Source organism: Penicillium diatomitis (genome assembly GCF_028827545.1).
Source record: "Penicillium diatomitis strain IBT 30728 chromosome Unknown utg000003l_segment0_segment0, whole genome shotgun sequence".
In the NCBI taxonomy this organism is placed as follows: Eukaryota; Fungi; Ascomycota; class Eurotiomycetes; order Eurotiales; family Aspergillaceae; genus Penicillium; species Penicillium diatomitis.
The window spans coordinates 2,563,746-2,591,556 of record NW_026623175.1 but is presented as its reverse complement, the minus strand read 5'-3'; the positions used below and the strand labels follow the sequence as shown (position 1 = coordinate 2,591,556).

Genomic DNA, 27,811 nt, shown 5'->3' with positions numbered 1-27,811 from the left:
ATATCAAAGGAGCTATATGCGAACTTGGGCTTAGAATTTGGATGACTACCTTACCAACAAGATCATGTGAGGGACCGTACTAGGTGAGGCTCTTGATAGTGACTAGAATACTACTACTGTAGTATGTAGTTAGTATGTACTATGTACTGCCTTCCATGGAGACATAGACTCATAGAGTCCCTTGTGTGGATACGGCCCTTTTCCCATTTGACCTGTCTATTGATCTCCATCTCAAGCACAGGGGCACATCGTTTACCTCGTTTATGTGGTACATAAAGCTACTGCAAAAGCGCCATCATCCTTACGCGACATCGTCTTACGTATATGTCTGAGTCAGTGCCTAAACAAGGGATACCCTTTACTATGGTAAACATCCCTTGTTCACGACCATGCGTAGCCCCCAACTTCAAACATGCAGCCTTGGAAGGATCGATCGCAGTGTGAATTCTGTGATGCTGCTGTCTCAGATGTCGACTTGGGATTGATGTGCAGTATTGTAGTAATATTCATGGTGTGGTATCTTGATCCAAGATCCGGGGAGTGTCCGCTTTGAATTCCAGGAATGGAAGGGCGAGCCTGTTCATGAATGGAACATGTAAGCTTTGGGGTTCGTGGACGAACAGTCAAGGGCTGCAGTGCTGCGGTAAGGTTGAGGATGCAGCCTTGGTCCAGGTGGTTCTCTTGTCTTGTTTGAGCCACGGCGTGGTCGTGCAATGATCTCATGGTCCACGTTTCATTATAGTGACGAAGGAATGTGATTGTGTTTCAAATTTGGACTATGCCGACGTGTATATTGTGTACTAGGAATTCACTTTACATTTACAGTAGACAATACATGGTTCTGAGATGCTTCTCTTCTTGGGTTCTTGACTGTCAACTCAATACGTGTTTTGTGATGTCGTGGGCTACATGCAGACGAACGAGAAGCACCATGGACAGATTCAGACAACGTCCCAATTAACCCAAGGTTGAATATTTGAGGTGCTCTGATCTCCGATACTGTATGGCAAGTGCTACGATACATGACAGACTGCCTACAGTGTTTGGAAGTGAAGACACTCAAGATTACAGGAGCTTGCTGTGTTGTAGCGGCTGGGCTATTGGAAAGTGACGTCGATGAGGACCCTCGATAGGGCTGTAGAGCCAACATGGTCAATTACCATCCTTAGTCTAAGTCCGACGGTGAAGCGCATCATTTCCATTTTTGACTCATTGACGACCAAGGGACAAACTTGATGTCTCAATGGCTCAGCCCCTCACGTGGCCAGGACAGGCATTTATCGTAGTTCCAGCAGAAATGGTCCACCGCCAAATCTTACCTCACCACATACATCACCCCAGGTTCCGCAGTTCGTATCCAATCGTACTTCTACGACATGTCATTTCCACGGAGTCCCTGAGCTACTGTAAAGTGTAGACTGCTTCTACAGTTCTGCACTGCCACGCCCAGGACTCCAAAGCTATCAGCAAGGGTCCATGTGAAAATGCCATGCTTCATCTGCAAGGTTCGAGAGTCAGTCCATATCATTCGTCTGGAAGCAGAGCACTCGGTTCGAAGAAGAAGCAAAAATAAAAACGAGGGGACCACCACCAGAAGGCAAAGCCGACCCAAAAATGACCGCCTTTCTGCATGTGAGTTGGATACGTAAGCAGGGGGGTTCCTGCCCGGGGCGAATGATGCACACCTCATCTTTACCATTTGAGAGTTGTGCTATCGACAAGCCGAGGAATGGAGGTGCCTAAGCATGCCTGGTACGCCCAACTCCGTAAAGGACATGCATCTATGTTCATCAATTGAAATGTCTCTTTTGTACGACGCTGACTGCATCTTGTCAGATTACGTGTCGAAATTGTAGTCCGAGTCGGGTCTCTTGCTGTCGCTTGTTCCAGACGGAATATGTACATGCAGACGAAACGACCTTGGTGCTCTGACAGGGCGAAAAGGTCGATCTGCAGCCCAGACATACGATGATCTCTGCACGCTCTGCTCTGATCCAAAGATATCCAATCCCTGTGCCCCGATCGACCCGCTCTATGGGGCCATGCATGGAGTAGAAAGATGAGGGAAAGTCGTAAATTTATCGCGGTCCGACCACGCGTCGGTCAGGGAATTGCAACGTTTTGATCTCAACCAGCTTTCAGCTGTCAAGGAGGGGAAGGTGGGACTGCATGTTGCACGAGGGGTGCTATCATATAAGATGTGTTGTCTGCCGTTGTTTGTCCAAGATCCGCACTCTACCTCTGCGGAATCTACAGGACCGGCTCTACTGAGGGAGGTATCTCAAACATCGCAGTGATCGCACATCTCTCAAGTCGCCCCAGATATTCGACTCATTGGACTCGAGCCGGCCATTTCAACTTCAATCTTTGGACAATACTTAGTCTTCAAGACCAAGATCAGCATTCCAAGTCATGCAATCTACCAGCCGACTCGCTGCTACGGCGGCCGCATTTGTCGGACTACTCCAAGTCGCCTGTGCCCAAACCAACATCACGGCCAGTCAATGTGTGGCTCAGTCTGTGTATTCCGACTGCAATCGCAACGTGGCGAACAAGTGGCAAAGCTGTATCAACTCATGTAATGGAAACGGGAACTGCCTCGTGGATTGTGGGTGTACCGCCCATCAAGAGTATATCAATTGCATGGCTCAGTCATGCTGGAACCAGGTCAGTTTCTGTGATGTTTCCTTATTCGTCTCTCGCGTCAATGACTACCACGTTGGTGTTGTATCATGTAAAAATCCCATGATACCATAATGAGCTGTCAATCAGACAGACACTCCCACGGAAAAAGAAACCGTGGTTGATATTCTGCAAATACATCTTCGAATTGTCTATGCAGTCACTAATCCCCCGAGGCACAGGTCTACTCCTGCGAATACCAACTCTTTGTCCAGCAGTACTTTGCTGTCTGCCCAAGTGCCTCAGAGCCCATCCCCTTCTGGCCTGCTCCAGATAATGCCCCAAACCGTTGCTCTTGCAACATCGGCAAAGTTCTATCCAATACCTTATCTGCTCGCAATGACCAGGTCAACTGTGCCAGCAAAATCGCCAACCAGGCCGTGAATATCCCCGATATCACCAATATCAACAACCTGCCAAACTCGGTCCAGGATATCGTCAAGACCGCTACGGAATGTGCATGCTGTGGTGCTAGTGCCAGTCTTTCTTCGTGAGTTTGACCCTTGTTTCCAATTATGCGAAGCTTCACTCAGTCCAGTACCACTCTGCTCTGATGATCCCTCTCCTCTTCTTTCCAATATCAAAACATCAAACTCCAACATCCAGCAACTCATCATACAATACTAACCTCTCCCTCTCATCAACCAGAGCATGGCAAATCTGCCCCGACACCCGTCCCACCCTCGCCGGCGCCGACCTGTGGCCTCTCTTCTTCCCCTCCAACTATCCGAACCTCTACCCCTCCATCCCCAACTTCGCCTGGTCGGCCTCCACCTGCGACAGCACCCTCTCCCAAACCAACTGCAAGGACCTCGGCTTCTCCGATGCCAACAACAACTTCTACAAGCCCGGCCAGTTCCCCAGCAACGGCACCAAAACACTGAGCAATGTCGCCGGCACGGTGACCGTGCCCCCCAGCGGGACCGTCTTGACCTGGTCGCAGGCTTCGTCGACGTACACAGTTACGGCGACGGGGCTGGGGCAGAAGGGTGTTGCTGGTGCGAGTGGAGGTGGCACACAGACTAGCTCGGGTGGATATGTGACGCAGACGGAGAATGCGGCCGTGGGAGGACTGCAGGGTCGGGGTGCTGGATTCGTGGGGGGTTTAGCTGGGTTGGTGGTTGGAGGGGTGGTGATGATGGTTTGAGGAAGTTTGGATTTCGGAGCATTCTGATATGAGAGTTGGAAGGAGGTTGTGGTGCAGCGCGGATGGGTCCCTGAATTGAGGTACTAAAATTGGGAGACCGGACGTCCTTTTTGATGGGTGGTACATGGAAGAAGCAGAAGAAGAAGAAGAAGACGACGACGACGACGATCGGATGGATATGATTTATGAGCTTCTATTACGACTCGCACTACTATCATTTTATCTCCGTCGATTATAGGAATGCACATGTTGATGATACTCTGAACCCTGGACATGGAGTCTACTCGATTATATAGTTCCATCGATCGTCATCACATTAAACCAGGACCTCAACAACTTGTGAATATTTGTAATCCTTCCTCTTGAGGATGGGAACACTGTGCAATATTCTTCTCCTTCTCAAGCTCCACCCTGTCTAATGATCTAATGTTCTCGTCTATCTCTAACAATAGCAAACCTCTGGACCCTAATTGACCGCTCTCTGGGACTTCGGGGCCATGGAAAGAACAGAGGACAACCTCGTCAACGCCTTGCAATGCAATAATAAGACGCACCCCGTTTTCTTCATAGCATGACCGCACCCCTGAAGCAGCCAAGCTCAAATGCAGCTCAAGACACCCAAGAAGGAACCACTCTCTTCAAAAACTTCATGAACTTGAAGAATCCAACGGCATATTCTGCATTCCCATGAGGATCAACGACTCGTTCGGGAAACGCAATTCCCGCGCCAAAGAGGCCCGGAATCACTGATCCACCATCAGTCTCATGGAACCGTCCTGAATTGTGGTCAAATTCCATGCTCACGGGGTTCCCATCCTTGGTAAGGTGCGGCAGTGGATCCCTCGTAAAACCGACTGCATGGACAATGTGAGAGCAACGAGGGAGATGGGCCTCGTACTGAGCGTTTTCGCGGGCGGGCCCGCCCCCGCAGTCGATTTTCTCGACGACTTGACCTGCGGGCGAGGAAGGCAGTCTGTCGTCTTCGAGTTCTGCGCGTGCAAAGTCCGCGGCGAGACCCTTGAGACCGGTATTGTCCCGCAGGATCCAGCCATCCTTGTACTCTGCATAGCGGAGTGGGTGGCGCGTGAACCACTTCACTCGCAAGTGGGGATGGGACTCGCGTGCAAGAGTGACGAGGTTGAGGAGTGCGAGAATGGCACTGTGAGAGGCACCCACGACGGCTACGGTAGCTGCCTGATCAACTGGGAGAATTGCTGCAAGCTTGGACGGTTTCAAGACTGTATCGAGATTTAACCGGGCGATGTCGAGATCGGGTATGGGAAGAGACATGTCCGTGGGATGTGCGCCGGTGCATAGAACCAAATGCGCCGTTTGAATGGTGATGGGTCTTTGGGCGCTATGTTGCTGTACGCTCACAGACCACCGGGAGTCACTCGGTGACTGGCTTGCTGTCAGAATGTCCATAATATAGCTCAAATTTCGCGGTAGAGGCTTGTAGAGAAACGAGGGTCATGCTCGAGACTTTGAGGAGAACGAGTCGAAAGCTTACCGTACTGTCGAGTTTGGCTGCCGTTACGAAACCGCGGCACGCATTCACGGGCTCCATCTTGACCAGGCCTTCCGTGAGGGCCCGCACCATGTCTGCAGCATAAGATAGCTTGCAAGTCTGTTCTTGATCTAGCTTGGCCAATCTAGTGAATGCGTTAGGCTTGGGTGTAGCCTCCGTGATCTTCTGAAAGGGTTCAACAGCTGTGGCGAACGACTGGAACAGGCCGACTTTGGTGTTACTTTCACAATAATCCATGTTAGACGGATTCCTTGGTCTCTCTACTTGATCGGAGTGAGGGAGTGAATGCCTCGAGACTTACCTCGGCACCTCGCGATATTTGCGATGCACACGGCCCGATTCGAAGCTAGGATCAACCCAAGCGATGGCGCCCAGCTGGCGTGCGAGCAAATTGCCCATCGCCGCTACTCCCGCGGGACCGGCGCCCACGACTAACGCGGCGCACTTTTTGGTCGCCATTGATGCCGACGAGAGCAGTAACCTGAACTCCCACTGAGAGATTGACAGTGTCGAGTGAGTCAGGAACAAGGCCAAGGCAGTTCCACGAGTTCCAGAGGTCAGTGTGTTGAGTGGATGGGTCCAGCCAACCGAAACGAAGGAAAGTCAAAAACGGAGGAAGAATGACCGACGATAAAGATAGAAGAAAGTTCGGATTAGGTGACTAACTACGTAAGAAGAGAGTGACCAGTGGACCACTAACACAACCGCCCGCCGGTCGCCAACTCTCCATCTCTGGGTCCGTTGAGGATCAAACGTTGGTTCCCAGGAACGTGGTTGCGAAAGAGGCCGGGCGCATTCCTGTTTATTTCTCCAGAACAAAAATCAAGCAAGAGCCAAGACTTTCGGCGGATCGGCGATTCCGCAGTTTGGTCACCGATTCGACTGGCAGGCAACAGGCACATGACGAACGGGTGCGCATCAACCTTTTCCATCATCGCAGAGCGTAAGCTGCTCTCGCATTTGGCTGGAGCCCACAATGTAAAACATCATAATAGTGACGCATTGCGCCGTCATCGGTGGCGGATTTCAGACAAGATTTGTGTCACCCCCGTCAAGAGAGTATTTGGGTCGACACTCAGTAGTCAGTACTGGCCCCCCTCACAGCCGCCGTGTGCTCGGAGAGCCGCGTAATCAGGGAATCTCAGTAGCCTCTGTGGACGACTCCACGCCCGATCGCGATGCATGAATGTTGTCGGCCGAGAGAATGTATATTTGGAGTCCCCACACAAGCCAGACACTTGAATTCGGCTCGTCTGAGCTATGCCAACAGGACAGCATAGAGGAGACCTCGATCTGACAAAGTCACCATGTGTGTCTGTCATGTTAGTCTCTGATGGAAAAAGTCTGCACTAGGAGTCAAGGAAACATGTGAGCACAGCACAAGGAAGCACCATAGTGTTCGCTTCGAATTCCTCACGCTGCGTTGTTGATCGTGCTGAAAGCGCCAAATGTTTCCAGGGATAGATGGGGAAGTGCGCTGGCTCTTATACTTATTGATCGCTTCAAATGGATCTCTTTGGGCTTGGCGAAATCGCCTGATCGATCTCGAGCCTTGGTGCCTGAACTCACTGCGCTTCTACGGTACGCTTCGAAGAGTTACAGGAGGGGAGCACAATGCACATACATCCTATGTACAATCCAAGATCAAGAGTCTATACACGCGCAATTCTACGACATCAGCATCCCTTTTGCACACAACATCCAACTTTCTACTGCCCGTGACCTGCCATGTCACTGAAAAATACACCTGTGGAAGTCTCGCTTGAATTATCAATACAAAAGTGTGGTGGAGCAACCTGCTCTTTCCGCCCTCTCTCCGTCAGTCGCCGCAAGATGGTGGAGGTAAACACTCCACAGTATTAAAGTAAATTGAATGCTGGTAGGGCCCCTCCCAGTTTCAAATCGCCCAGAACACAGTCGCCGAAGCATAATAGACATGGTTTGACCAGCCCGGGAACCGGGCTCGAGCCCAAATTGCAATGGAATCTCCCACCTGCAGATCACGAACAAATTGTCCGTCCAGCGTAGCTCGGCCCCGGCCTTTGGTCTTCTCCATCTCCAGAGCCTCAGGCGAGTCGGCTGGGATGTTGTCTTGATAATGCCAGACAATTTCCACATCTTGTCTTTCTGCAACGCGAGCACCGTTATTCTGAAGCTTACCCGGACCTGGCAACAGCAGAGGGTCTTCGATGGTACGAGGGGTGACCACATCGCCAGACTCGTGCGGCAGAAGCTCTTGCTCCTCACCGTTGGCATACATCTTCTTGGTGTGGGCCGCTCGAATGACTTCCACATCGAACCAGGTCCATGAATGTTCGTACATATCCGGGTGGCACCGTCCGGGCCCTTGGTCATGTGAGGATATATGGAATACAATTTTCCGGCATGGATGGACGTAAGACCGAGAGGGCAATGGATGTGGTGCATCGGGTGCATCTTCAAGTTGCTTTTCGAGGCAGCAATCAAAGATCCAATGGTTAGTGAGCGCATCCCTCGTTGACGTCACAGGAGAGGGCGGAAGATTTCCACACAAACCTACCTTGCGATCAAAGCATAGTGGTACAGTTTTGAGAAGTACTTGGTCTCGATCCTTGCGGATATGCCGGTGGGATCGGTCTTGTGGAATGGTCATCTTGACCGTGGTCGAAGGCCAGTACTCGGCAGTATCAATAATCTGGTCAATAATTTCCACAGGCATTCCGAGTCTCCACTGCAGCAAAGCACGGACTTGGAGCACATCCCAAGCATCTGGTCTGGATTCCTGGTCCTGTGAGTTGCGGGTTCAGTATGGCAGGTAGACTTTGAACATGGAGCATGGACAGACTAGCTGATAAGATTTGAGTCACGTACCTCGGATTCTGAACCTTCAGTGTCTGACGTCTCCTCATCCTCATCGTCCATTGTGGGCTGCAGAATCTGGCCTAAGGTTCGCCGGGCGCCGTGGGGCAGCAGCATTGGTAGCAATGAGAACATCGACCCGAGCTTAGCGAGTCAGGGGGGCTGGCTTGGTGCGTTGAGTGAGAAGCAGTCTCCAGAGCATAAAAGACAGTTCTACAAAGGCAGAGCGGCACGATGGTGTATTGCTGTGAAGAAGGGTTTGAAGGTCGAAAGATAGTTTAAATGTACAGAGTGGTGGCTGTGGTCTGTGGTGCAGGTATCGGAGCGGGTCCCTTGAGTGGAGTTCAGCGTGGAGATGGAGCCAGTCCTGCGGGTCCTTTGCCCTGCCCGCGTGGAGATAAACTGCTGTCAACTATGGATACTGATATGCTGAGGTCGATCGAGATCGATCTTGTAGAGTCAAGACTGACAGAAGCCTTTATAGACACGAAGACGAGAGTGAATCTGTAGACTGTTGAATGCCTGCCCTGTAATTTCTCGAAAATAGGCCGTGCCCGCCATCTAGACCGCTTGAAATGCCTTGTAGGCTTATGGGATATGCTCCTTTACATCGACTGGAGAGACCATCTGAGACAGTAACTCAAGGTTGTTTTGTGTCTTAGGGAGCACATACCTATATTAGTAAGGTAGTCTCCTAATGGGGAAGCACGTGATACGCAGAAAGAAGGCAAAATATAGGACAGCACATGGTAGCTGGGACGCGTCTGTCTGTTACAAAGTAGCTGAGAAAACAGAGTATCATGGTGCCAATGAAACTGGCGACAAAAAATCTATCTGGACACAGTATTTCTCATGTCCTTCATTCCCATTTCATTCCCATTTTGCAAAAGAAGGAAAATTTGATACCCTCTCCAAACGCCTCTGGACAGCCAGGATGTCTTATTTTTCGATGAGATCGCTCAGTCTTGTAACTTTCAAGGCCGCTGTCCACCTGCTGCTCGATATGCAGCCGCACGCTTGCTGCTTCGATTCTTGGGCTTGCCCTTGGATCCACGACTCTTGCTCTTCACTTTGAGGGTTGACTTGCCTTCACTGGCCCGGTGGCCCTCAAAGACAAATGAATTGCCAGCAATGCCTCCCTTGCTCTCAGTCTTAAGCTTGGAGGCACCCGCACGACCAAGAAGCTTGCCTGCACGACCTTGAAGGGTCTTGCGAGCCAAATCACCGGAGCGAGCACCCTTGCCACCCGAATCATCTCGCCTCTTCATCATCTTGCGGGCTCGGGTCACACGAATCTTACGAGGCAGAAGAGGAGGGAAGTTCTTCTCATTGAGCAAGATGGCCTGTTCAACACATGTACCCTCATAGAATTGAACATAAGCAAAACCTTTGCCGACTCGGGTGTTCTGATCGCGAATGACGCGGACAAATTCCACGTTCTTCTTCACAGACTTCTTATCCTTGGTGTCACCCGTGTGCGCATTGAACACTCGCCAAAGGCCCTCCTCAATGTCAGACGGCTTGCGAGGCTTCTTCTTTTTGCCGTCCTCGTCCTCCCCTGCGACTTCCTGGTCCACAAAGTCCAGGTTGCCCACAAAGACACATCGCTTGTTGTCAATTTCAGCGGGGTGCGCAATACTATCGACACGCAAGTGGCGGTCCAGCACAATGGTGCCGTTCAGAGCTGCAGGGGCCTTACGGGCAGCCTGGACAGTGGTGTACACAGCATAGGCGTTCGTGCTGTGAGTGGTGTCGTCCAAGATCTCACGCCGAGCAAAGGAGGCTCGCTTGGGAACGCCGCCACCGCTGGCGAAGGGCACAGAGCGGAATCGAATTGACTCAACCTTGTGTGGACCGGAAGATTCGGGCAGATCGGAACAGAAAGATGCCAAGTGTCGGAGAAGAGTTTTCTTTGCCGACTTGGACTTGATTGCTTCAGTCGATACGTTGCCCAAGAACACCGTCCGACTAGATTTCTCCACTTCACTGGCTTTGGAAGCTCCTGACAAGCTCTCGTGAACAGGTACCGGCTCTTTTGCGTCTGCCGCCTTCTCCTCCTCGCCATCACTGGGTTCAGCATCCGACTGTGAATCGTCCGCTGCATCGTCACTTTTGTCGTTGTCGTCGTCTTCAGTGGACTTCTGTCTCTTGGCGTGCTCGGCTTCGCGTTTCTCCTGAGCTCTCTGCTCTTCTTTCTCAAGACGACGCATGTACGATCCTTCTAGATCATCCTCTGCACCTGCACGCTTGCGCTTTCGACTCTGTTTGTCTGACACCCGTTGTTGTGCGATCTCAGCTTCCTGGCTCTCGGAAGAATCCTCGGCAGAGCTGTCACCCTCATCTGCCATTACCTCATCCTCGGACTCAGCGTCTGATGGAGCAGTTTCCATTACATCCTCGGCTTTTTTCCGGGGCTTAAAGTCGACATACTTGACAGTCGGCGTTTTCACAGGACCGGCCTTTTTTGGTTTTCAACGGTCAGCAAGGACAAATTTCTTCTGCAGGGCATATGATACATACACTCTTCTCGAATAGTGAAGAGAGGCTAGCGTCGAGTGGTGCACTGCCCAGGAAAGGAAGGCTTCCACCTTTGGTGGAAGGCTCAGCGGCCGATGTAGCCTGCGACTTGGATTTTTTGCCCATAACTGAAATTCCCAAACAGCAAAGATGTAACTTTGCAATGTCAAAAGTGAGTGGACAATTGAGGTGAGCCGTTGCTGAAGAGGACGCTCCCTATCTCCGAACTTTTTTTTCCTTCGAGGCTTATCGGGTCTTGGCGCAAGCGTTCAAGGAGGTCACATGATGCGATTGCTCCCCAAGCAGTGTCAAAACAGGCAACACTCGAGCGTCAAGTTGATAGGAACGAGCTCAGATGAAGTCTAGATGCTTGGAACTGACGATATAATCCCAACCTTGTCTCCTCCAACGACTTGATACCGTGATTTCATCCCACATGAACAGACGCAACGTTGTTCAGATGACCCTCAAGCCGCCGGTTGAACTGAACAATATCCTCTTACACCCCATGACACTTGTGACAACAGACAAAGTATTGAGACTCATATTCATTCCTACTTGTATCGAATGCTTTCTGTCTGCTGCGAGTATACTCGCTGATATGCAAGTCGATCTATATCTCCATGGAGATGCCGTCTTCGGCGACGTCAATCCCACGTGATTCGGGAGATTTTGCGGGCGGTATGCCTCGTCCTCGCTGAGACGCGGCAGAACCCAATCACTCGCTTCTGTTGCTGCACCCCATTGCAGCGCTCTACTCAACTTGCCCTGTCTCTCGCGGGGACTCGAGTGCGACAGATCAATCCACGATTTCCCTAGACCTCCAGGGTCTCCTTGGCCACTCCTGTTCGGGGTCGATCCATGCGAAAACCCCCTCCTCCGCTCTACACCGCGGTGTCGTCCACCTTCTAGCCAATCTCCTCTCGGTACCCCAGCTCTGGTGGTCGGAAAGAGCAAAGAGCTGTCTTGGGGCATTGTACGAGTACCAAACGCGTGGAATCATATAGCTCTCAAGGTCTGCAGACCGGATTTTCGTCGCAGCCAGAGTCGAGCTCGATCGCAAGCAGCTGCGCTATTCGCCAGCATTAACTTGAGCGCATCATTGAAACGGTACGTCGCTGTGACTTGGTGACCACTTCCCTGTGGACGCAGGTATTCCTTCCCCGTGGTGATCGACCGAGCGCCCAAAAACCCCATAGCCGTCTTCGCGCTTTCTGGCCTCTCGCGCGCATCTCCGTTCTCGACAGGAAAGCTGGTTCCCGACTTTGGGGCATTTCGGCGACGATCAATCTCCGCACCGCCTGCAGAAGGGCGATTACCCACACCTTGCACCCACCCACCAGCCTGGCTTCGCTCAACCGCGGGGGACCACCATTTTTTACTATGAAGTCCTGGGCTGATTGATTTGCCATGTGCTCAGAAGAAAGCGACCATCACCTCATTCGCACAGAACTTTGACCGAACTGCCCCGACCCTCCCCTACCGACGGTCGCTTTGTCGCTGACGGCCACGAGCACTGCTAGCGGAGCAACCTACACGTTCAAATCGACCTCAGATCTTGTTGGATTTTGTCAGACTATATTGTGCCCGTTTCCATTTTTCGGGATGGAAGTGGTCGAGAGCAGAGAGCAAGGCTCCACCAGTGGGACGACTGGGCCGGAGCCCATCATAACCAATGGCGAGCGGAATCCCTTCTTAGATGACTCTCTCATGGATGATGGACGATCGAGTAGCCTGAGTGAGATCGATGACGTGTCCGACGACGAGCCGTCCGACTTTGATGACTCTCCCAAGCCTGAGAAACAATTGGAAAACGACTCCGAAGCGGAAACCGAGCGCATTGAAGATTCTCCTCACAACATTCGGAAGCGCGACATAGTTCTCAGCGCCGGTGTCGCAGGCAGCGCCGGACCGAGTCCCAGCAAGCTTCACCAAAGTACCACGCTTGACGATGTAGACGATGACGAACACATAGCGGACGACTCACCAAGCAAACCGCGACGGTCCTCCAACAATAAAATGAGCGATGACGAAATGGCCGATCTGGATGACTCGGAGCTTCCTGACAGTGTTGGAAAGAAGCGCAAGCGGGTTGAAATTGGAGACGAAGTATCAAGAGAACACGAAGAGGACGAGCCAATGAAAAAGCGTCGCAATTCTCTCAAGAGCGACCTGAGTGACCCTCTTGACGACGACACACCACTTTCGCCCGAGCCAATTATGGACGAAGAGACCGCGGCTCTAATGGACGACGATGTGCCGGTGGATGAGAACGCGGATGCAGAGCTTCCAGCCACTTCAACGAAAGGCAAAAGAGGGAGGAAAAGTAAGTCTCTTAGAGATTGCAGGAGGGTTTTCGGGCTTGTTACATTACACAAGCAGGGTCAAATTGCTGACATTTTCTCATTTGAAGCTGAAGAGCCTGCTGAGCCTCTCGACGAGGGAGATGAGGTCGAGGTCGCAGCAAGGGCCGAGGAGGAATGTGAGTCGACCGCAGAGAACTGTGAAATATTGGATCGATCAAGCTGATTATTGAACTTTGTCCTGCAATCAGCTGTCAAGAAGATGTCCGCGATGGAGTCACTAGCGACCTTGGAGAAAGAGTTCGCCGCCTTGCGAGACAAGTAAGCTTCGACGTGATCTCAGCCCACATCTCCGCTTACTGACGCACTGGCAGAATCTACGATGAGCGTATAACGAAACTCAACCGGGAGTTAGAGATGCTCTCGGGACCAAACCCCATGCATCCCGAGTACTTGCGTCAGATTGAATGCGTGCAACGATATCGAGACGCGAAGATTAAATACGAACATACCTTGTATCGCTATCGTTTGGAGGCACTGCTTCACAAAAGCCTGGCTGAACGGGCCCAGACCCACAGCACATTTTTCCAGCGTGTGCGAGATGTGCGCGAGCGTCACTCCAGTGCAATTAGCAAACAATTCTATGCGATTCAACATGATCGCTTCAAGACGGATGAGTTGAGCCCACATCACGTGGTGCCATTTCCGACTCGTCGGTCGCAACAAATTGCACATCAAACCGCTTACAATCACGAGGTTTCGATTATGGCTGGAGTGGCCAAGTACGTTGGTTTCCCAGCAGCACCAACGTTGAGTGGGGCCCGTTCCTCGGAATTGGACGAGGATTTGGAAAAGATGGGCGTCAGTTTTCTACTTCCACTAATCGAAGGCAAGACCACTGACGATGTGTTTTAAGATTTCTATCGAGGCGCGAATGGCATTGCCCCGCCATTCACATTCGATGGCAATGCCTGCTAGAGGCGCTGTCTCGGCCATGTCTTCGAGCATCTTCCGCACGGCTGCCGAAGAGGCCTTCCTAGAACAGACACCGTGGGCGAACCCTCAACATCCTATACACCAACAACAGCCGCAGCACATATACTCGCAGCATCACCGGCCCCCGATCTCCTCTTTCGCAACTCCAGCCGCGCAAAAACGGGTTGTTGACATCAATGCTCCCAATGGATCCGCGTCCACAATACCGGAAAGCATGTCGGCCGCTAATTCATCAGCCAACAACACGCCGTACGGTATTGAGCAAGATCCAAGGCATCACCCCCATGGGCCATTCCGCAATCCCGACTATGATATGGAGCACAAGTCTGGGTTGCGCTCGCAGAGCTCGTCACCACTAGACGTACGAAAAGCCCAACCGCATTCCGTCCATCCCAAGGAGCGTCGATCTCCTGGCCCAGATCCCGCCCACAATCTTCTCTACTCTCCGTCTCCTGCTCACCCCAACTTATTTCAACTATCGAAGCCAAAACAAGGCCCGTCGCAGTCTCAAAGTGCCAAGTCAGGCGACACGATACACTACCACTCTCATCAGCCTGAGATTGCTGCGGAGTCCGGTCCTGGTCATGGACCTCTCCGCTAGCTAGCTGCTTGTTCGACGACTCAGATTTTCATATTTCCCTCACTGCCAACATCCGGATTCGTCAAGTCATTAGCACCTACAAGCCACAGACTTGACGCAGTGTACGAGGCATGTCATTCCACCACATTCAGGATGATCCTCCTCGCCTCTCAACGCCTCCTCAATACCCTCCAACTCCTTGATATATAACCCCCTCCCATCCTCAATCGTCACCATGACATCAATCTCACCTCCCCTTCCTCCTCCAAGACAACCACCATTTTGACTAGCGTTCTGTTCTGTTCGTGCAAGAAGACGATTTGTTTGGCTCGAAGATCAAATGTTGGAGTTTCTATCATGTACGAGACTTTATGTGGTGAAAGACTTGAGCCATAGGATTTTCTTCTGTCTTCCTTCGCTGAATACATATTTTTACTGAAACAGTTTTGGTGTACAGCTTTTTTCACGAAACCCTTAGCTTGGGCTACGACTGCATTGCTGGAATGGAAATCGGGGTGTTCTACAATCATAACTTTATCTATTCTTCGTTTTCACACATTCCAGGGCGTTCCCCCAGGATCAATTAGTGCATCAAAGTGGGCGGACAAATCCAAAATACCTCGTCCTCCTATCTCCCCAGGTTTCGTGGGACCATATACATACCCCCAAGACGGATACGCGGATTTGTACACAAAGCATCAGACCCAAGGCTTCAAATTCCCGTGTGGACAATCAGTCAGCAAATGAAGCTTACTTCATCCACAGCCCAGTGTTACCAATTAATTGCAATCAAGCCCATGTATTACGCTATCACAGGTATGCCTCAGCAGACCTACCAAATCTTGGGTGCTCCAAATACATCGGCTGCTGAATTACACAAAGTAGCGATACATTAGAACAGAGGTGATCCGAAGATGAATGAGACCGGAGAGGGAAAGTACAAGAAAGCTATCAGAAAAAGCCGAGATGAAAATCAGGCTATCTTCAAACTAAAAAGAAAAAGCAGTTATTCCATGTTCCAGCTTCACTAAAAAGAAATATTCACGTTTATCGCTATATTGAGTACAGTTTTGCGCTTTTTTATGAGACAGAACCCATTCCTTCCAATCATGTAGAAGCTTGTGCCTCGGTTGAAGGCGCAGGTTGTGTGGGATTGGAAGAGTCATTCGTCGAGGCCTGTTCGGCTGGTGCGGGCAGTGCTTGGGGTCGCCATTTGGCGAGAACCTTGCCAGCTGCGGGCCTTGACTCCTCGTCTGAAACGAGATTGGAGGTTAGCCACATATTCTGTTGGGATACGTAGCAATTAGTTGGGTGATGCGGGTGGGAACATACATGTCTGGTAAACATCTTCCAGCGCATTCAGGCACATTTCCCGTGCTGGTGGTCGGAACATCACGAGGTACCTATAGAGAGACGTGCGTTAGCCTCCGTCCACAAAAGGAATGAGATATGAAGTGGAAGGTGGTTCAGAGTGACTTACATCAGAGCTTGCACGGTCAATGTGATACGCTCTGGATCTCGAGCAAGTCCGGCCACTCGCTGAATGATGGCAATCGTGACTTCGGGGATCTCGCTGAGGAACCGCACCAGGATTTTGATATCCTTGGAGTCAAGGTAAGGTAGGAAACCGTCAAGCAGGCGGAGTACCCATGTGTCATAATAGAGTGTAACTGTAGGTTCGTCATCTGCATCCGTGCGTTCCTGGTTTGCCGCCTTCATTCGAACACGGTCATTGTACCATTCCTCGTTGAGCCACGTAATCCCGATCTTAAGTCGGGCCCGGAAGTCTTCCAAGATGTAGCGATAGAGGGTCTCACGGATCGAGTCCGATATTGTAGAATGCCGTTTGACACCAGCGGAACCGGCTTTGACTTTGTCGTCAATCTCCAGGCCAGCTGGAGCGCGAGTTGCAAGACGGGTGAGAAGAACGACCCAAGCTTCGCGGTCAAAGGTGCTTCCAGCCAAGCGGGCAAAGCCTAACTGCTGAGGCTTGGTTTGTGTGGACGATGACGATGAAGCTGCGTCTACGGCGTCGATCATACCAAAAACACGAGAGACAGCACTGCGACCAACCTCGCTAGCCTCCTCTTCTGACAATGGCGGTGGCTGTGGAAGTACGAACGGACCCAAGGAGACTAGATCAGGCTCAAGCTCTGCTTCCTCTTGCGCAATAGCAGCAGCTTCGCCTGGTCCATTGTCTCCAATATCTTCTGGCTCGTAGTCGGGTTCGTAATCATCGTCATCGTCAGCCGCTGCGGCGGTGGCAGCTTGGTGCAGCTGTTGTCGCTTGTGATTTTGCTCTTTTGTGATGGTCTCATATCGACTTCGTATAGCCTGCCACAGCATCAGTTCAGTCCGTTCAGGGGTCCTTTGCTGGACGATTCACTTACATCCACAGCTTGCGTAAGCAACGCCGGGTTGACTTGTGATAACAGTGGAATGGCGATCTTCACCACGATGTCCGGAGGAAGCTGTTTCACGTCGAAGGATGACAGACCAATATCCTGGGTCAGGGTAAAAAGCTGGTCATAGCTGGTCGGCCCTGCTGGCAAAGGAGGGATCTTAAGCGGAGGAGGTGCCACAGCATCGAGACGAGCCCTCTTCGTTTGGTCCAGTCCGTCCGTAGGTTCGGCGGGTGGTCCGCGCTTCCGTGAGGAGTCTTCAGCTGTCTCAAGCCGGGACTGCATGAGACGCTCGATGTAGTGTTGCATCTTTCCCATAAGCGGATGACCAGGATTTCTATATGTGCATAGTTAGAAACTCTGCGTGACCCATGAAATTCGCTTGCTCGTTTTCTACTCACTTCTTCATCACATTGAAGAGTAGCGCCCGAGCAGTTCTCTCCATGGACTTGACTCCAACACGAACGGTGGGAGTGAATGGTGGACGGACATGTTTGGTCGGGAAGAAATCCATGATTGACTGAATAATCTTGTTCGCGATCGACTGTCGCGTACGAATGAGAGGTGCCAGGCAGTTTAGGGTTGCGTTGACAATGAGCGGGTTACTACTTAGATGTTAGCCTTGAATCTTCATAAATCAGAGGTTGAGCTTCCTGATTCTCACCATGTCTCTTCTTGAAGCACGTCCAGAAGTCGATCGAGGAGGCCCGAGGACTCTGCCTCAAGTTGAGGAAGCGACAGGAGAGCATGATTTCGGGGCACAACTGCGAGCGAGGTTTCATTTTGGTCGGGCCGCTGCATATTGTAAGTTTCAAAATACTGCGCATCCGGGGACCATGCTGGGATTTGAGTTGGCGGACGTACTCTGGGATCCGCGATTAAACCGGGAGTCTGAACCTGGACTACCCTCTGCAAGAACTTGATGCAGCATATTTTCACTGAGCAGGGAAAGGAATCCATTTTTCGAAGGATTTCTTGCTTCACAGCGCTCATCGTCTCCCAGGTCTTGTTGTCTCCGGGGTGGTTGACGCTGAACGGCGCGTTAGTCTCCACAACACCCATTGTCCCTGCTCTAGATCAGCTTCCAATGACTCACGTATGGCGAAATATGAGAGGATACATGCTTGCGCATGTTTGGATCAAGCTGGCCAGGACCGCATTGTCTGTCTCCGGAAGCAGGAGGGTCTCTTGTATCGAACTGAGGACGGTTGGAGCAAGCTGCTGCTTCTGTGAAGTCGCAAGAATCGGGCTTGCCAAGGTCTCAGCTAGAAATTCTGCACCCCATCTCCGCAGTTCTAGCCTGGCGTTGGCTCCGACGATTGGGAGGATGCCATTCACGATTTGAGGGTAGAGGGCGGCATCGCCGAGGACAAGCTTCCGGGCGGCGTCAAGCTGCGCGACTTGGTCGACGACCTGCTCCGGCGATTGAGTCATCGCCGCTCAGAGAGGGTGGCAATTGGGGCTTTGCGCCGGTTGCAAGTCGACGAAGCTTTGACCGAAACGCGAGTGGAGATGGGGGATCTCTTGAATAAGCGTAACGGATTGAGCCGAGCGGAAAACACGCGACAGCAGCGTCGGCCTGCGACAAGACCGCGGATCAGATTTAGTGACAAAGTTTAGTCCGAGATTGACATACTTGATCCGATACCCAGTGGAAAAATTCTCAAGTCAGAGGTGTATGGTGGAACGAAGCCAGTGAAGACCGCAGGGGTGCGAGAAAAGTTGGAGAAGAAGGCGCATGATGATGCTCGGTGCGCGAGTTGGCTGTCTATTCGGTGTCACGATAAGCGTTGGCGGTCCTTTTACTGCTACGATAAGCCATGAACCAGAACCCAGGCACAAACAATAAATTCGTACGCACCACTATAGCGCATGAGACACTTACGGTTGAAGTGACATGAAACTCGATGACAGATTTCTATCTGTATGGAATTCTGTAACCATCTTGGCAATTACCATCTAAAAATGAATACTTCGTAATGTTCGCGGCCCTTCGCGAGACGCTCATACCTAGATCTCTATCGCGAATGCACGGAAGTCTGATGCTTGAAAGGGACACAAGGGTCAAAAGTGCAATTAGCATGGAACCTTGCTTCATATAAGTCAACTGTAACAGACGGATTCGAGCAGGTTTGCAAAGATATCGGCAAAAAAGAGAGTCATAGATCGCAATCATGAACAACCATGGAGCGGATGTACTCAAATGCCAAGACCCACGGACATCTCGGCCGGACATCGAACGACTGCCGGCTGCTCCAACATCTGACATTTCGCCCTCCGTTACAGCATACAGCCACAGACCATGGCAAACGGAATGTACGTGCAATGATCGGGATCAAGCCATTCGCAGGTCTGACTGACACTCTCGTTCTTCTAAACAGCTTCAACTCAACGTATTACGGCAAGGACTACCGCGCCGGCGCTGCCCTTCTGCGTGCCCGCCGGCCGTATCTCGTCAAGAATGCCGTGACTGGCTTTGGGCTGTTCGCATTCGCTATTGCTGTCTGTGAGTGAAACAATTCAGATCGAAATAGCGAATTTGGTTCCTCGGACCTTACGGCGTGGTCTAACGGCAAGGTCTTTCTGGAGGCCCGGAGGCGTCGCAACACCCTTTGCCTCGATCTACCGAAGGCCGATTTCCTGATTCTCATGCTGACGAGATTTTCCCTCTTCCTCTTCATAGACTCCTACACGATCCGCGCTGTTGGTCAAGAAGATTTCTCTGACGTCAAGGTGCCTGACACGCCCGTCAAAAAATTGCCCGAGCAAAAGTAAACTTGATCCAGAGAGCGGACGTGGCCTTCAGCTGCAGCTGCTTGGACACAAATTCTGCATTGTTCTTGATCGCAACCCGGCGTGTACAATATTACACTATCATCTCGGAAAGGTGCGCTTAATTGGTCATCTCGACGCAGTGGGATGGTCGACCGAGCCCCTCGGCAGGAATCATACACTGGAGCACAACGGGGTTAGGGAGTCTTCCTGGGTCAGCAATTTACTTGATATCCTGGGATTTGCTGGCTCGGTGGGGTTGATTTGTTGGATTTATATCGTCTGTACAGAGTGGATGCAGTGGTTGAATATTGACCTTGCACTTGATTATCGTGAAAATGAACGGCAGTCTCTTCTCTATTTCTATTACCAACCATAACAGCGACTCACACTTGGTTGCGAGTTGAAGGGTCTTTACCCGACTTTCACTTTTTTCATAAGAAGCGACATGGACAGAAAAGGTACAAGAAGATTGATTGAAACTATTTAAGCTCAAGGAACCGGCCATGCCAGGAGCATAGACAGCTAGTTTGAGGATATAAAAAGCAAGCACAGGAGAAAGAAAAGTCTAATTCACAAGCAGGTCTACTCCGTTCGCAGAACGCGAGGACCCTTCTTCTTCGCAGCGCGCTTGCGCTTGAGACCCTTGTCAAAGGAAACGGCGTTGCTGTGATCGCGGCCAAAGTTGTCCAGGTCCTTGACCTTGAAAATACGGATGATCCAGTTCTCGCTGGTGAATGCCTCCTCCAGGGTGTTGAGCTGCGGGCTCTCGGCTGGTACACGAGACCCACGAACACGATCGACAGCTTGACCAGCGGGGAAAAGAGACTGGTAGTTGTAGTATGACATCTTGTACCTATACAGTCAAGTGGGTCAGATCGTGTGTGTGCAAAGAGTGCAGAGGACATGTGACTTACATCAAGCTGTTGCGCATTGTTGGGGTGGCCTCATCATCGACACGATATTCGCCACGAGAGGTGAAGAAATCCCGCTCCTTGACCTCGTCGGGCCAGATACCTTCGGCAATGCGGACCATCCACAAGAACTTGTTGAGATCATCGCCAGAATAACCCAGCAAGCCGCCAAAGACAACTAGGACATAGTCCACATCATGTTGGCGCAAAATGGGGTAGCTGACTTCCTCACGGGAGCTCATAGCCTTACCGACCGTGGCGATATGAGTGTTATTCCAGGTGTTGTTGTCGACGAGAGTGGGTCTGTCGGCCATACCACCAATCTGGTAACCATAGTCCCACCAGGACATGATCTTGGCGTTGTCCGGGGTGTTCTGGCGGAGCCAGTAGTACGCCTCACGGTAATCATCAATGATATGCTGACTACCATCGGGCAGTCGGCTAGCCAGCACCACGGAAGGAGAAGAGTAAGCGTTGGAAGTAACCCAGGTGCAGTGAGAAACGAAGAGAAGCAAGTAAACAGTGACAGAGGCCGAAACAGTGAGCTTGGAGAAGAACGAGTAGATACCAACGACGGGCTTGGAGGTCGACCGGAGAGTCTTGGAATCCTCTGCGCCAGCGTTGGCCAGCGCCTCTGGATCGGGTCGGCCCATGGTCAAGAAGCTATCGAGAATGCTTGACAAGGCCAACGCAGCGGCAACGCAGACAATAGGGGTTAATGTCAGCATGAGACGGACCATGACTCCTGCGAAGTAACTCGCGAGCACTGCATAAATGATAACGAAGACGTGCTCATCCTTCAGCTTTTGGAAACACATAAAAACACCAGCCGGGAAGAGCCAGATGAGGAAATTAAGGTCGAAGAAGAATGCGGGCCATGCAGTAGGTTGGTGCTCAGACACCGAGGCAATAATGGGAATGTGAATCTTTGCATAACCGGTGTCCCAAAGTGAGTAGAAACGACCACTCCATGGGGCAATGATTCCTGATACAGAGAGAAGCACAAGGCCACCGAAACCAAGTCCAAAGGTGAGCAAGACCATTGCGGTCAAAAGCTTCTGGAACTGTTTGCCAGGCAAGAATCCACGGACAAACTCCGCAAATGCGACGAGCTGGATCAGACCAAAGACACCAAGAGCGGACATGTGGTCACTGTTGCGAATGGGAAGGAAGCCGACGAAGGGAATCTGCATGCTGCCCAAGGTTCCGAGGGCGTACCAGGTGGTGTAGCTGATGTAAACTCGAGAGCTGTAGCGACCCATGCAAAGGAGAACGAAAACGTGCAGAGGAATCAGATTGGTAATGAAGACATAACCACCCCAGGCAGAGACCATATATCCGTAGAACAGAGCTGTCAAAGCTCCCCACATAATGGAGCCATTCTTGACAGCCTTGATCCACAGGAAGAATGTGAACACCAACAGGAAGATAGCAATGGCTTCGTTGTCGTAACTGCCAGCAACAGATCGTGAAATATAACCAGGGGCGATTCCCATGAAAGCAGCGGCGAGAAGGCCGGCAGATGGTGAAGTGGACATTTCACATGTCAAAAGGTACATGGCCAGCGCCGTCAGGCCTGAGAAGCCAGGGGCAAGCAAAACACACACGTTTCGAATGTCGACCGGAATGGTAAGGAAACGGAGGATATGGTAGATAACACCACTGGTAACCATCAGACCGGGATAAAGAGTACCACCGGTGACACGTCCCAGGGGGTGCCATGTTCCTGAGCGACGAGACAAACGGCGTTAGGAAACCTCAGATGTATAGATGGCGAACGGGGACTGCTGGAAACGTACGGTCATCGAACCAATCCCAGAAGCTGTAAAAGCCATTTTGTACCAGATACTTTGTTGCACGAAAATTGAACCAGGGGTCGACTGTAATTGAATGTGTGGTCAGTATTTCCACATCGGTATGCTTATCGACTCTGAGCTCGACTCATTAAAGAAGGGCCAAAGCTGTGTGGTGCATACATTCGTGAATAATACTCTCGAAGCCTGCAATTGACGTTAGACTTGACCATATCAAGTTGGAAAATTGAAAAGTCACATACGGATAACGCTGAACAGGCGACTAGCAACAGCGGCCGCCGCAATTGTTAATAGGATGATGATCCGCAAGAGACCGCGTGTACTTTGGCCGGAGCTGCCTTTCAGCACGATGTCGAGGGGTGATGATTGGGCCATAGTGGCCAAGGAGAGGGCTCGAAGTCCAGGAATCAAAAGAAAAACATGAAATTAAGGAAGGAATTGGGCAAAGGTGCCAATGGTTGTTCTTTGAGCACCTGGTTGATGGTGTGGAGGAAGAAGAGCTGCGCAAGGTGGTCACTTCTGAAGTCTTGGCATTGCATCGGGGAAAACGCGCCACCTCCGACTACTCCCCGCAATTAATCGCAGATGGAGCGACTCATCATTCACCGAGTTGCTTTGAAGTTCACATTGCCTGAACCGGATTCACGGACCATCACGTAGCTCGCTGTCGTTAATTTTTTTTCCATTCAACACACACCCCAAATCATATTTGTCAACACAGAGCCGACAGATCTCAGGGCAATCTCAAGCTCAATTCGAAATGGAGCTTCCACCTCTCTCATTGACCCAGCTATCGACCGTGGTCGCATCAAACCTCTTACCATCGCAGCTTTTTGAGGTTCTCTCACAATACGAATCAGAAGCGGTCCTGATGTCCTCCGATTTGACGAGGGTTGGATCGGAGAGCGAAAACCAGCAGTTGTTGAGCGCGTTCTATTCAAGTTTCTTTTTTGCCCACCTTCTTACGAATCAGCTGTAAGCGCAGGACCTTAAGAATTATGACGACCCAGGATCGGCTTGCGCTGACTGAAGAGTTGTCTATGTCACAGGTCCGAGGCACGTGCATTGACACAGCGAATGCCTGATGCCTTTCGAGACCGAGATGCAACGATCCAAAACTGCGTTGGCCTACTTCGAGCGCTTTGGCAAACCCAACATGACCAAGTGTATCAGATCCTGCGAGAGCTCCCTTGGCCAAGAGACACTCAACCACTAGTGCGACGATATGATCGTATGAAAACACTCAGACGATTTGATGCTCCTCGAACTTCGAAAGCTGACTTGGCGGTGACACAGATTTCTTCCAGGACAAGACATTGATTGCGGTCAGTAAATGCTACGAGGCGATAAGACCTGCTGTCGCTGCGACCTATCTGGGGCTGAATCCGCAAGCTGTAGAGAGTGGAGAGCCCTCTGTTATCGAGAAATTTACTAGCTGCGGTTGGAAATGGGATCCGACAGCCAAGTTGCTATTTCCCTCACCAATTGTCGTGCAGACGGGGGTGCAGCCTACGTCGAGTGGATTCTTCGATACCATGGCACTGCTGGGAAATCGGGTGTGAGACAAATCGATCTAAGAGACCGGGGTATTGTTTTGTCCCTCTCTGTCTGTCCCTCCCTCTTGTATCCAGATAGTGCGATCAAGTTGAAACCCTTTCGTCGGCTTGTTGTGCAATGTGCACAAGTATCACTCGCCCGCGCGTAATTAATGCCAGTAATGAAAGGCCCGGCTTGACAGCATATTCGGAGACACGACACTAATCCAGTTGCGGCGTTGAAAAATGCGTAATACGATCATTTTGCTCTTTCCTTGTGGTCCAACTGTAGTGTACAGTCGCACGATAGCCCAGGGTATGTACAGGACCCGAATGATAACGTCTAAAGTGATGAGTAAAAGAAAACAGATCAAACGGAAATCATTGCATCTTTCGCTCGCAATGTTGCAACACGGGGGCAAATTAGACCCAAACAATCGTACAGTAAACGGACCCGAGCAATCGCATCTGATACCCTGGGGGGGAAGTGCGAGTATCGCATCACAATGCGTATCCCTCCCTTCTCTATACCATATCTCAAATCATTCAAGGGTTCTCCTTGAACTTAGCCAGCAAGAAAGCCTCGAGATCAAACTTGGGGTCCTCGAAATTGGTGATCACTGTACGGTCGAATTGACAAATTAGCGTCGTGTATCTGGACGAATTATCGCGGTAGCCACAGAGACACCGGTTCCGTTTCTTGTCGTGAGGGAGTTCATCGTCGCGTCACATACCTCCGCTTGATTGCGTGGTGGTCTCCTGCTTGGGCTGGGTCTTCTTCTTGTATTCGGCCTTGGCCTGCTCGATCAGGCGCTCCTTGCGGGCGTACTCGTGCTCGATCTCCGTGCGCTTGGCGGCCTGAGTGATGGAAGACTGGTGGTAAACACCATAGATGAGACCAGCGACGAGAGCCGAGTAACGGAAGACCTGAGGAAGAAGCAATGGCCAGTTAGATATTCGATCTCACTTTCCTGACGTCTGGATGGGGTTTGACTCGATGCGGAGTGGGACTCACGTTGACACCCTGAGTACTGGCCATTTCTGCGAGTTGCCCGGAAACTGAATGGGAGAGCGAGAAAGAAGGAGTGAAAATTCCGAGGGACCGTTCAACAAACTTCGACCGTCAATGGCAATGAATCCTCGGGTTTGAACAAGGCGAGGTGGTTCAGTCCCTGTCCAACGCGAGTTTTTCCGGCGCCGTTCGGACCTGGGCGCTTATGTCATCCCCCTGCAAATAGGTAGCGGGAAGCCCGCAGCGCAACAACATTGGTACAGCTCTGTCTACGTTTACAGTGATCAACACAGCTTTGGGATGTATTTGCATTGCTTGTGATCCCGAAATGTCAACCATCCAGCAGCGCAAGAATGAGATTTTGGCGAAAAGGGCGAAGCTAGCAGAGCTCAAAAAGCAGCGAGAGTTGCGTCAAAAGGAGTTCTCGACTAATCGAAATAGTATTGGGGATGCTTCAGAGGTAGATGCCGCTCAAGGAAGCGCCCGCAATTTTCCCTAGTTGAACCTCCCTACTGACAAGCGACTTAATCAGATTGCTTCTCCTGTTCCCAGTCGTACCGACAGCCGAGCAGAACTCGATGATCTCATTTCACGCCTAGTCGACCGTCCTGGTTCAGCTTCACTCAGCCATGGTGCGGAAGGTCCATCACGGAAGGGAAGCCGACCCAACTCTGTCCTGAGTGCCAGTCAACTCAGTGGTGAGAATGTGGAAACACAGTCGTCAGCAGCTCGTCCGCTATTACAGTCCGTTGCCGTCCAGACTATCGGTGAAGAGCAGGCCTATACGCATTCCGCATCAGAGATCCAGACTACACCTGCCCCTGAGCCGAAGCCAGAGGTCGTCACATACAGCAAGGCCATTCAGACAGATGATCTCGAATCGCCAGCTCGGTCGGAAGCCGGCTCAGATGTTTCAGATGATGAGAAAGACGCTGGCGTCTCAAGATCAAGCAAGCGTCTCAGTGGGCGGGGCCGGGAGCGCGATGAGGAACTACGACAGAAGATTCGAAAAGAAATCGAGGAAGAGGTACAGATGGCCAAGCAAGGCGCCGATCATCACGGACCGACACATGCTTCGCATGTCCGATACCCAATGCGCATGCTCGACGATGACGAATTGAAAGCGGTCACTTCATCCAACGACTTCTTGGATTTCGTGGAGCGGTCATCGAAGGTGATTGAGCGGGCATTGGACGAAGAGTATGATGTTCTTGCCGACTATGAGCTCGGTATTAACGGGGATGTGGAAGAGGATGAAGAAACCGGGAAAAAGAGAAGGGGAATCCGGGAAGTCTGCCAGTTCTGGGATGAGCGATGGAGCAAAAAGCGCATGATAACCGACCTAAGTTTCTCTCCAAAGGTACGAGCGCCCAGACTCTGAAGCAATGTGAAGCATGCAGTCTCTGTGTCCCATGGGAAGTAACCGCTGACTTTGTTGCAAAAGTTCCCTGAGCTTGTTCTCGCATCATACACCAAAAATCCATCGGCTCCTCACGAGCCAGATGGACTGGTCCAAGTCTGGAATCAACATTTGCACTCTCGACCCGAATATGTTTTCCACTCAACGTCCGACATTCTCACCGCAAAGTTCTCACCCTTCCACCCTAATCTGATTGTCGGAGGTTCATACTCAGGCCAGGTGCTCCTGTGGGATACTCGATCGTCTCGAGCTGGCGGTGGCGCCCCGGTACAAAAGACGCCACTGACTGGCTCTGGACACACTCATCCCGTTTACAGTATCTCGATTATCGGCACCCAAAACGCACACAATATTCTGACGGTCTCCACCGACGGAGTCGTCTGTGGTTGGACGGTCGATATGCTTTCCCAGCCACAAGAATACCTTGAATTGACGACACCTCCACCTTCCAAAACCGAGGATCTCGCCCCGACAACTATGTCATTCCCACAATCGGACCCTACTTTCTTCATCGTAGGCACGGAAGAGGGTGGCATTTATCCTTGCCATCGCTACGATCGAGCCGGAGCCAAGGCGGGAACGGATCACCGTCTCGCATACCGTGGACATGCCGCTCCGATCATGTCTACCGCATTCCACCCCGCGCGTGGTCCAGTTGACCTGGGAGACCTCATGCTCAGCTCAAGTCTCGATTGGAGTGTAAAGTTGTGGCGCGTGCGGCCACCTGCGACGACCGCGGCTCTGACCTCGGGCATGGCCCCGGCCCAAGTTGTCTCGCCTATCCTAGATATCGTCCGAGACGACGTCGTCTACGATGCCCGGTGGTCCCCTCACCGACCTGGAGTGTTCTCACTCGTTGACGGTGCTGGCAACGTCGAGATCTGGGATCTATACACGGACACCGAGGTCCCCGTTGTGCGCACATCGCCGTCTCGTGGTCCGGGGGCAGTCCCATCGCGCAGTCTCAACAAAGTGGCCTGGGAAGAGCGCGAAGGTCGCCGTCTAGCAACCGGTGGTCTCAACGGCGTCGTCACCCTCTTCGAAGTAGGCAAGGGACTGGGTGGACCATCCGAGGAAGTTCCTGCCGAGGAATGGGCTGGTATGAAGCGATTGGTTGGCAAATTGGAGCAGAAGGATCGCGCCACCTGATAGTGCATCATGGCAACGGCATTCGGCATACGCTCATAGTTTTCCCATCTTTTGCCCTCTTCAATATTCATCCTTCTTCCTGGCTGGTATTTCTCTGTATTTTGCAAGCCTTTGTGTTCCTTTTTTTTGTATTGTGTTCTGCTTGCCATATACCCAGTTTCTTGAATGACATGCTGTTAGAGTGAAAACATTCTTGCTTGAC

General features: G+C 51.4%; 12 protein-coding genes across 12 annotated transcripts; 5 read left to right on the top strand and 7 right to left on the bottom strand.

The window, feature by feature from the left end:
- Positions 1-2,412: 2,412 nt before the first annotated feature.
- N7539_003073 (uncharacterized protein) lies at positions 2,413-3,829 on the top strand (the record flags this gene model as incomplete). The annotated part of the gene is made up of 3 exons (XM_056932676.1): positions 2,413-2,667; positions 2,865-3,172; positions 3,289-3,829. 3 exons carry the CDS (start codon positions 2,413-2,415, stop codon positions 3,827-3,829), a joined length of 1,104 nt encoding a protein of 367 aa, XP_056792635.1.
- A 609-nt stretch (positions 3,830-4,438) lies between these two features.
- Positions 4,439-5,816, bottom strand: N7539_003072 (uncharacterized protein; the record flags this gene model as incomplete). Its single annotated transcript, XM_056932675.1, has 3 exons — positions 4,439-5,230; positions 5,340-5,577; positions 5,659-5,816. The coding sequence occupies 3 exons, from the start codon at positions 5,814-5,816 to the stop codon at positions 4,439-4,441; spliced, it is 1,188 nt and encodes a 395-aa protein (XP_056792634.1).
- Positions 5,817-7,254: 1,438 nt separating this feature from the next.
- N7539_003071 (uncharacterized protein) lies at positions 7,255-8,312 on the bottom strand (the record flags this gene model as incomplete). Its single annotated transcript, XM_056932674.1, has 2 exons — positions 7,255-8,124; positions 8,208-8,312. 2 exons carry the CDS (start codon positions 8,310-8,312, stop codon positions 7,255-7,257), a joined length of 975 nt encoding a protein of 324 aa, XP_056792633.1.
- Positions 8,313-9,169: 857 nt separating this feature from the next.
- nop12 (rRNA-processing protein NOP12) lies at positions 9,170-10,838 on the bottom strand (the record flags this gene model as incomplete). Its single annotated transcript, XM_056932673.1, has 2 exons — positions 9,170-10,654; positions 10,716-10,838. 2 exons carry the CDS (start codon positions 10,836-10,838, stop codon positions 9,170-9,172), a joined length of 1,608 nt encoding a protein of 535 aa, XP_056792632.1.
- Positions 10,839-11,711: 873 nt separating this feature from the next.
- On the bottom strand, positions 11,712-12,124 carry N7539_003069 (uncharacterized protein; the record flags this gene model as incomplete). Its single annotated transcript, XM_056932672.1, has 2 exons — positions 11,712-12,013; positions 12,049-12,124. 2 exons carry the CDS (start codon positions 12,122-12,124, stop codon positions 11,712-11,714), a joined length of 378 nt encoding a protein of 125 aa, XP_056792631.1.
- A 193-nt stretch (positions 12,125-12,317) lies between these two features.
- Positions 12,318-14,612, top strand: N7539_003068 (uncharacterized protein; the record flags this gene model as incomplete). The annotated part of the gene is made up of 5 exons (XM_056932671.1): positions 12,318-13,038; positions 13,126-13,194; positions 13,267-13,336; positions 13,390-13,876; positions 13,932-14,612. 5 exons carry the CDS (start codon positions 12,318-12,320, stop codon positions 14,610-14,612), a joined length of 2,028 nt encoding a protein of 675 aa, XP_056792630.1.
- A 1,086-nt stretch (positions 14,613-15,698) lies between these two features.
- N7539_003067 (RNA-processing protein PTA1) lies at positions 15,699-18,427 on the bottom strand (the record flags this gene model as incomplete). Its single annotated transcript, XM_056932670.1, has 7 exons — positions 15,699-15,844; positions 15,924-15,994; positions 16,072-16,925; positions 16,982-17,330; positions 17,395-17,598; positions 17,658-18,023; positions 18,090-18,427. 7 exons carry the CDS (start codon positions 18,425-18,427, stop codon positions 15,699-15,701), a joined length of 2,328 nt encoding a protein of 775 aa, XP_056792629.1.
- Positions 18,428-19,177: 750 nt separating this feature from the next.
- Positions 19,178-19,768, top strand: N7539_003066 (uncharacterized protein; the record flags this gene model as incomplete). Its single annotated transcript, XM_056932669.1, has 2 exons — positions 19,178-19,499; positions 19,677-19,768. 2 exons carry the CDS (start codon positions 19,178-19,180, stop codon positions 19,766-19,768), a joined length of 414 nt encoding a protein of 137 aa, XP_056792628.1.
- A 582-nt stretch (positions 19,769-20,350) lies between these two features.
- Positions 20,351-22,868, bottom strand: N7539_003065 (dolichyl-diphosphooligosaccharide--protein glycosyltransferase subunit STT3; the record flags this gene model as incomplete). The annotated part of the gene is made up of 5 exons (XM_056932668.1): positions 20,351-20,621; positions 20,683-22,405; positions 22,479-22,559; positions 22,656-22,679; positions 22,736-22,868. The coding sequence occupies 5 exons, from the start codon at positions 22,866-22,868 to the stop codon at positions 20,351-20,353; spliced, it is 2,232 nt and encodes a 743-aa protein (XP_056792627.1).
- A 385-nt stretch (positions 22,869-23,253) lies between these two features.
- Positions 23,254-24,049, top strand: N7539_003064 (CSN8/PSMD8/EIF3K family protein; the record flags this gene model as incomplete). The annotated part of the gene is made up of 3 exons (XM_056932667.1): positions 23,254-23,468; positions 23,543-23,724; positions 23,790-24,049. Coding segments are annotated over 3 exons (657 nt in total), but the record flags the coding sequence as incomplete, so codon positions are not given.
- Positions 24,050-24,574: 525 nt separating this feature from the next.
- N7539_003063 (ATP synthase subunit e) lies at positions 24,575-25,067 on the bottom strand (the record flags this gene model as incomplete). The annotated part of the gene is made up of 3 exons (XM_056932666.1): positions 24,575-24,648; positions 24,763-24,955; positions 25,044-25,067. 3 exons carry the CDS (start codon positions 25,065-25,067, stop codon positions 24,575-24,577), a joined length of 291 nt encoding a protein of 96 aa, XP_056792625.1.
- A 301-nt stretch (positions 25,068-25,368) lies between these two features.
- On the top strand, positions 25,369-27,609 carry N7539_003062 (uncharacterized protein; the record flags this gene model as incomplete). The annotated part of the gene is made up of 3 exons (XM_056932665.1): positions 25,369-25,500; positions 25,573-26,400; positions 26,485-27,609. 3 exons carry the CDS (start codon positions 25,369-25,371, stop codon positions 27,607-27,609), a joined length of 2,085 nt encoding a protein of 694 aa, XP_056792624.1.
- Positions 27,610-27,811: the final 202 nt, after the last annotated feature.